This window comes from Miniopterus natalensis, chromosome 1 (genome assembly GCF_054644295.1).
Source record: "Miniopterus natalensis isolate mMinNat1 chromosome 1, mMinNat1.hap1, whole genome shotgun sequence".
NCBI classification, from domain to species: Eukaryota; Metazoa; Chordata; class Mammalia; order Chiroptera; family Miniopteridae; genus Miniopterus; species Miniopterus natalensis.
Window position 1 is genome coordinate 160102063 of NC_142081.1, and position 8319 is coordinate 160110381.

The 8319-nt window shown below is 44.2% G+C and overlaps 1 protein-coding gene across 1 annotated transcript; it reads right to left on the bottom strand.

The window, feature by feature from the left end:
• Nucleotides 1–566: 566 nt before the first annotated feature.
• AREG (amphiregulin) lies at nt 567–7724 on the bottom strand. Its single transcript, XM_087816408.1, has 5 exons — nt 7649–7724; nt 6373–6621; nt 3607–3805; nt 2748–2903; nt 567–660 (listed from the first exon to the last, which is right to left on the bottom strand). Exons 1-5 carry the CDS (start codon nt 7704–7706, stop codon nt 567–569), a joined length of 756 nt encoding a protein of 251 aa, XP_087672534.1. The 5' UTR covers nt 7707–7724.
• Between the last annotated feature and the right edge of the window lie 595 nt (nt 7725–8319).

Consider the following 8319-nt stretch of genomic DNA (forward strand, 5'->3'; position numbering starts at 1 on the left):
CTCCTCCGCCTCCCTGCCTCGGGTAACCACCATACTATTCTCTGTGCCTATGAGTGTTTGCTTTGCTCACTTGTTCATTTGTTGCTTTCAGTTTTATATCCCACATATAAGTGAAATCATACGGTTCTTGACTTTTTCCGTCTGACTTAGTTCCTTCAGCTGATATTCTCAGGACCCGACGGGGATGTGGTGCATGCATACCGTGGACTACTACTCAGTCCTAAGAAAAGGCGTAATACTGTCCTTTGTGACGACCATTGGTTCTTTTCTCATGACACATATCTTACTTCACCTTGTATTCTGGTTCCCTGCCCAATTTTCTGTCTACTAAATACTAAGCTCTTTGAGAAGAAGATCTGCATCTCCCTCATTTTTATAAGACTAAGGACAGCCCTCAGCATTGAGCTCCACTTCGTGCTCAAAGAGTAACGCTTTAACGTAGCAGGTGTTCATCATTAAGAACACTCACTTTCCTCATGTTTCTTAATAGATGCTGTATTTTTCAAAATTATAGTATGTGGTCTAAAGATATTCTTTAAAACACAAACCTGTAATATTGTCTTCATTTATGCTACGGCATGTGCATTTCCATTTTCTTGTCGAAGTTTCGTTTGTTCTTCAGCTTCTCCTTCATATTCCCTGAAGTATCGTTTTCGAAGCCTTCAGAGAACAAAATATTCTACTGTCATCAAAGTTTTATTTATCCATTTATTAACTGCGGTTTTCGTGAGTACAGGGAATTCCTTTCTGTGAGTCCTTATAGACCGTTCCACATTATGCTCTACACCAAAGCAAAATCTAAACCCAACTATAAAACGCTACCAGTGTTCTTTTTAATGCGATGTTTATGATGACTTTATGTAAACATATTTCCAGAGTATTGATATTTAAATAAATATGCCTTGAGATGCAAATTTTCAGAAAGCATGGAACACATCAAAATGTTTTTATTTTTCAAAACTCAGCACAGCTGCCATGCACAAATGGAGAAAGAAGATAGTGTAGTTTTACCAGAGAAAGACTTTATGCTTGAACAAACTAATCTAAATGATTAGGATTTTTTTAAACAGGCTTACAAGTTGGGTTTTATTTATTTCTATATATAATAAATACATCCTTCTATTTATTGCTACTTTGTATTTAAAAACAGAATGGTTTAAAAATATGTTGGCATTGTAGAAACATTTCTATTTTTAGTAGATCTTTAACTTATCCACTAAATATTATTATTAAAATCATAAGATGTTTTGTTGTTGTGTTTGGGGGGAAAGTCACTGCAATTATGAGAAAACAGGAATTGTAGCTCAGACTAGTGTTTAGTGTTTCAGATACAAGATGATTATGGAGAAAAGTCACCGCTTAGCTTTAAGAGTGCCAACATAAAGTTTTTTCCTGTTTTCCAAAGGATTATTAAACATTTCAACTTGAGTAACTACAGGCTTGCATAATTACTTCAAAACATCTTCAACTGGCAACTTTTTCTTCTATCCTCATGTCAGATACTAATGGTATGTCTGAGGGCATCTTTCCTGAACACATCTGCTATCTCGCTTGAGGTACGCACAGATCAAAATCACTCCCAGGGTGTGCAAAACAAATTTAAACCACAGATCAAACTTTATGGGCATCATAAAACAGTTTTTATGTGCCACTTTTTCATTATCTGATCCGCATTTAAAATAACAGTAAACAATGGCAGAAGATAACCCCTAGTTTTCTGAATGGCGAGAGTGGTGGATCATGTACACAATCCAGTTGTTAAAGTAATTTACCAAGACCTAAAATTAGAATAATGAGCCTATTGCTTTCCCAAGCTCTGGGAGCACATGAGTCACTATAGAGCCATTCACACCCTCCCCCAGCTTCCTCCACTGACTGACTTCTGTTGGACAGACAATGCCATTTTGATATACCTGCCAGTGTGTCCGAGCTGCAACAGTCTAGTTCTACCCTTCACTGGTCATGACATGAAGTATGGGATCTGCTACCGTGAGCACAAGGAAGATACTGCGGGAGTGAAACAGTAAGAGAACTGTCCCCGCTTCCTACGCCACACCATAAAACCAGAGGGGGGAGACGCTGTGTTTTCATAACTGAGTTCCCATATTCATTTGACAATAACAGAATAGGCATAAGGTCCAAGTAAGTTAGGACCATGCTGTGAAATCCCTAATTCAGGATTTTGCACTCTAATAAAAGCAAAAGACATCTTTTCTGGGCTCCTGTTTCGAAGCTCTTTGTGATATTTAGTATCAAAGCGGTATCTCTGTCAACCGCGCTGTGAGTCTTCATGGACTTTTCCCCACACCGTTCACCAAAGTAATCCTGATGACATCTGTAAACAAGCCACATTCTAACCTACTGTGAGCCAGGCCTTAATTAGATTCTGGGAGGCTTGCTTAAGCTTAAGATACTCTAAGTAGATTCCAACACTCTTGAGATCTCAAAGTAGCCATGAGTAGAAATAGGACATGAAATAAAACCCATCAATTTTTAAGTTCAAAAAACTTTCTAGATTTTGTGGAAAAGGCCTTTACATATTAAGTTTCTATGGTGGTCAACGTAATATAAATTTGGACTATATTCTGTGATCTTTGTCAATGAAGTGTAAAGATATGACCAAAGATCAGGTGCCACCAGAAGAATAATTTATTTAAAATCTGATAGTACATTGTGATTAAAAAAATACATATTGAAATTAACCTGGCATTATTTTGTGAGAAGTTTTTAAATTATGCTATACTTACTGGATTGCAATAACAGCAGCAACAACTGCGAAGCTCACGGCCGAGACAAAGGCAGTTATGACTACTAACATAATTTTTGATAAATCACCATCAACCGCGCTGTGAGTCTTCATGGATTTTCCCCCGCACCGTTCACCAGAGTAATCCTGATGACAACTATAAACAAACCACATTCCAAAATTATAATAACTAGAAACATTCCACATACCTTAGGCTTACTTTCCAGGTCATAGCCGTTCAATTCTAATACTAAAAAAATAAGTCAGGCCTTATATTTGTGTTTCGAAATCATGAGGCATAGAATGCATTCGAGCCAAAGATCTGTGCATACAAGAACACGCTGAGATTAGTCTGGCTGTTATTCTAGGAAGGCGCACCTCTTCTTCCTTTGTGCTCCTTCTATGGCCAGCTGATGAGTTCAGCGACTTGTTATGCAGCTAATACATTCCACTATCATTTCATGCGCTAGTAATTTTTAGGGGAAGGACAATAGAACAACATTATGTGAAAAGTATCATGAGGTCCTCATTTAAAAAGAGGTTTTGTCAAATCCATGTTGTAAAATGATTTGTACCAGGGGTCCGTCAACTACAGCCCATGAGTCAAATTTAGCTGCTTTCTAGGTTTTCTACAGTAGGCAAGCCAAAAATGGTTTTTACATTTTTAAGTGGTTACTTTTAAATTTGTTCTATAAGTACATATGTAATCTTGACCCAGGAAGCCTAAAAGATTTACTATCTGGTCCTTAGAGGTTTGCAGACCCTTGGTTTATACATTGGAAAAATAAATGGTTTTCTGCAGCGAGGAGTTCCAGACGTTGTTAGAAATACAGAATTCTACACAGTTTAGGAAAACTTACTTGCACGTTACTCTTTTCAGGTTCTCTATATATCTGCATTCTCCATGAATGCAGAAATTTTGAAATTTTGTATCGCACGGATTTTTCTTTCTGTTTTTTCTATTTTTTTTATTTTTGTGTCCTTTCTTCTTTCTTTTGGGTTTATCTGTAGTATTTTCACTTTCTGTTTTATTTTCCTTGGGCTTAACTACCTGTTCAACTAAAAAAAAAAAGTTTTATTGATAAGAGTCTCTCTTCATCCTGAATATCATCATTTTGGAGACATAAGAGAAAGAAGTCCTAGCAGTGAGAGCCCATGGGAAGAGCAACCACCTCTGTCTCATTATTTAACACAATTCATACACAATAATAGGGTAAAGAGAATATAGGTATTGTGGGGCACTTATAAATCTCAACTCCTTTGTTATTTTATTAGCTTAGAAACATATTTTGAATTTACTTGTATCAGTATTATTATTATTGATAATATGAGTTACCTGTCTAAGAAAATCCATGAAATATTTTAAACAGTTCTCAAATTCTAATGCATTCCAAGTTCTTGGTAATGAACGTTAATTAAATTAACCCAAATCACAGGTGAATGTATCACTACCCAGGTGATATAGATGAAGACTCTGAAGTTGAGTGAAGGCAAGAAACTTGCCCTGGGACAACGCAGCTAGAAAAAGGCAGAGCTGGGACGTTAAAGCCTGTCATCTCCTTACTCCACAATGATTTCTCTTGGAAATCAAATGCCATTGATTAAAGAGGGGCATGGGTATATTTGTGGATTTTATTTACTCATATCAGTCTTGTGCTCATTATAATAATTAGGAATTAGTGTGCATTATGTGAGGGTGGGGAAAAACTGAAATTTATAGAGTAAAACAATTTTCTGCAACTCCCAGAATACAGTAGGCTATAATTAATCAATACATTCCACAGGGTTTGTTTCTGTGGTCAATCAGTTTGGAAAAATAGGAGTCCAGATGTATTTGTACTTGATGCTTCAGAAATTCATCTTAACTCTTTAGATCCACAGAAGTGTTTGTTCAGCGTTATAGTTATGCAGGGTATAGTTTACCCACAAGCCTAATATAGGAAGAAGGAATTTCCATGTTAGAGCCCTGCATTTTGTTATACTAATCCCTGAATAGGTTTATCTGAGAAAGTATTTAGCAAACAGAGTTCAATGAAAAGAGGCAAATATCATGATGTTAATAATCCCATTACTCATAATGGGCCTGCAGTATCCACTAAATAGAAAACTTCAGAAACAAGAGAGAACCCTGAGATTAAGGAAACAACAAATAAATATTATACATATTTTAGCAGGTAACTATAACAACATTAACAATAGTCAAATTAAGAGCAATGTGCAATAGGTAGTTGTGCAATTTTTATACTGAAACTTTCTTCTGATGATAAAAAGTACAATTAGAATAAATCCTCTAATAGGTACATTTTAAATGGATATTGCTGCATTTTATCAGACATATTACAAGTTTTAGACAGAGGCAAACAGTCACTATTCTGAAATGCTATAGTAGACATTAACCCCTTGGGTTTAATGGCCTTTAAAGGAGTTCAGCCAACAGTTTCAGCTTCACACACAATGCATTGCAATTTTAACCACTCGTCATTTTCACCACTAACAATTTATTTGGCCTTCTGAAATGTTAACATCTTTAAGAGAACAGTTTTTAGAATCTTAATGGTCTAATATCATTCCTCCAAAAATAAGAATTATAAATGGATCCCTTCCCACCACACATAAAAGTACAAGTACCAAAGAAAGGGAGTAAAGTAGAGTGTTCACTAAAGCTGTTCCCACCTGTCCCTTAAGCAGGTCACTTTCCCTGTGGTATCACCTGCCCTCTCTCACCTGTTCTGGGAGCCCGAAAGAGGGGAAGAAGTCAGGGAAATTAAGGTCAGGAGAGAAGGGGTCTTGCCTCCTGCCTTCACAGTGGATGATACTAAGATGCTTAGATCTGACTGACTGATGACCTCATCTGCCCTCAAACTCCAAAGTAATAGGAGGGTAATAAACAATACTTTGCTCCTACTTTGGTACTTCCATTTTAAGCCAATGTTCTTTTTTAAAGATCAGATAACAGCAAAAAAGAAAACCATGAGTCACAATTATTGAGCTGATGAATGGGACATGGAGTTAAACTGTGATTTTTAACAATATAAGCTCCAGATATATCTGTTCTTTAATATTTCCAGAAGATGTTATTATTATTACCAGTTTCTCAATACCTAGTACTTAAGGCTAAAGCGCAGTTGCTCCTTTCCCATTCCTTCCTCTGTTCCCTTGTGTTCAATGCCGTTATTTAGAAGGGTGGTGGGAGTGGGCACAGCAGCTCAGATACAGAGCAGGCACAACTGGCGTGTGTCTGTACCTGTCTCTCAGAACGGGGGTCATGAGGCCCAGCGGGAAAGGCCATACGATCTGGAATCAGACAGATTGGAGTTCTCATTCTGGCTCATCTGCTTGCGGGCTGGGGAACCCTAGGCTTCTAGAACACTGAACCTTTTCAGGCTTCAACGATGACCTGTAAAGTGGTATTTCCCACTCAGAGTTGTGAAGATTAGACTTTCATACATTCATTAGAGACCCTGGCATATAGAACGTGCCCATCTCGGTGTGTAGCTTACCCAGCAGGCTATCAACAGACAGACCAGGAGCCACTGGAAACCCAGGGGCGGCTTTCCTGCTGAATTAGCGTGGCTCACACACACCCTGACCCCGCAGGCGACACTTTCCCCTTGTTCTCCGCTCACCTCTGACCGAATCATCCACGAGATAGCCAGATATTTGCGTTTCAATCTCATAGTCTTCCGCATAGTCATAGTCGACCTCCGAGGACAGCTCGCTATCAGAGGGCATCTCACTCACAAGGGACGTCTCGCTTCCTAAGGACATCTCACTTCTTGAGGTGACCTCAAATTCATCAGCATCGTGGTCCCCAGAAAAGGGTTCCCCTTTCCCAGAGAAGGTGTCATTGCCAGCGGATCCAGCAGCATAATGGGCTATGGGAGAGAGAACAAGGGAGCAAAGGTAAAGCCCAGGGCCTTTCTCACCAGCCAGCCACGCTCAGGAGAAACGTTTATCTTCTGATATCAAAGCAGTTATTGCACATGTGCCATTGGGGCTGAGTCACCCAGGAAAGCAACTCCACGCTTTGCCAACAAGCAAGCTCAGCTGCTCCAATTACCAGGCTTCTTTCATCAAGGTTTTCTTTTCCACGGATGGTCGACCTTAATTTCCACATCAAAAACAATACTGCCAAATAGGCAAATTAATCTAATATACATAATTACTGCTCAGGTATTGTCTAAATATCCCCGTGTCTCCACATACCAATTGCCTTGGAGTTGCCAGAAGGCCACCTGCCCCATTATGTCTGGAACCACAGGCAGGTTCTAGATAGAAATACCAGACTTCCTTAACAGCTGCTCACGTTTTAAAAGACTATGTCCATCAAATGTCAAAAGTAATATAAAAGGTAGTTGAAAATGATTTTTATTGTCATTGTTTCATTATTATTGTTCCCCGCACCCATCCCCCCGCCCAGGCCTTCGCAGCACTATTGCCTGTGTCCGTGGGTTATGCTTCACTATTGCTCTTAATTGAGGAAAAAGCCTGGGAAGCAGGGAAGGCGTCCCCGCCGTGTTCCTTAGACCCGACGGCACGCGGTGCGTCTCGCCTCGGCCGGCGCGCCAGGTGCCCCAGGAAGGCGCGGGCTGGGCAGGAGGAGCAGCGCGGCGGGCGCCCCCGCGAGCGCCCGCTCGGCCGCGGGATGGCTGGGGAGAGGTGCGGGACCCTCCCGCACCCGCCGGGGCCGCGCCCCCGCGCAGGGAGGGGCCCGGGGAGCTCCGCGGCGGCGCCGGGCGCCGGGGGCGGCGTTCTGGAGCCGCGGCCGCGGGATGGCTGGGGAGAGGTGCGGGGCCTCCCGCACCCGCCGGGGCCGCGCCCCCGCGCAGGGAGGGCCCGGGGAGCTCCGCGGCGGCGCCGGGCGCCGGGGCCGCGTTCTGGAGCCGCGGCTGGGGCGCTCACCTGAGCCGAGCAGCAGGAGCGACAGCAGCGCGGGCGCGGGCGGCAGCGGGGCGCGCATTGGTCCCTCGGCGCGGCGGCGGCGGGTCTCCGGGGCGACCCCACGCGAGCGCGGGCTGCGGGGGAGCGGGGCGTGAGCCGGACTCGGGCCCCGCCGGCGTGGGGCGGGCGCTGCGCGCAGCCCGGGAGCTCGCCGGGTGTGGGCTCGGGCTGGGCGCGGAGCGGTGGCTCCTCGGGGCGCCACCTGCCGCTTTATAGGAGCGGCCGCCCGGCATTCCCCGGGACGTCACGGCCGCGCGTGGGCGGAGGCGGCCGCCGCCCCGGAGAGGCTGCCGCCCCCAAACCGCCCGCGGAGGTGAGCGCCGGGGAAGCGGCCGGGCCCGCGCCGCCGCCAGGTGCGCCCAGGGCGGGAGGCGGCCGCGACCTGCGGCCCGCGCAGGCCCCGCGCTTCGGGCTCCGAACCGCCCCGCGCCCGCTTCGGCTGGTTTTCACGTCGGGGCAGGCGGGGGTTGCGTGGGGCAGCCCCGCAGCGAGATGCGAGAGTCCTGCACGACCAGGGGACCCAACAGGCGTGCGGGGTCTGGGCGAGGGGGACGGATGCGCGGGATGGCCGGCCGCGCACCTGCTGGGAGAGCCGTGCGTGTGCGCGCGTGTATGTGTGTGTGTGCGTGCAT

Excerpts from the sequence above, each read along its gene's own strand:
- AREG (XM_087816408.1), bottom strand. The coding sequence starts at position 7,706 with ATGCGCGCCCCGCTGCCGCCCGCGCCCGCGCTGCTGTCGCTCCTGCTG. Across the intron at positions 6,622-7,648 it reads GCTCCTGCTGCTCGGCTCAG|CCCATTATGCTGCTGGATCC; the intron begins GTGAGCGCCCCA and ends TCTCTCCCATAG. Across the intron at positions 3,806-6,372 it reads CGTGGATGATTCGGTCAGAG|TTGAACAGGTAGTTAAGCCC; the intron begins GTGAGCGGAGAA and ends TTTTTTTTTTAG.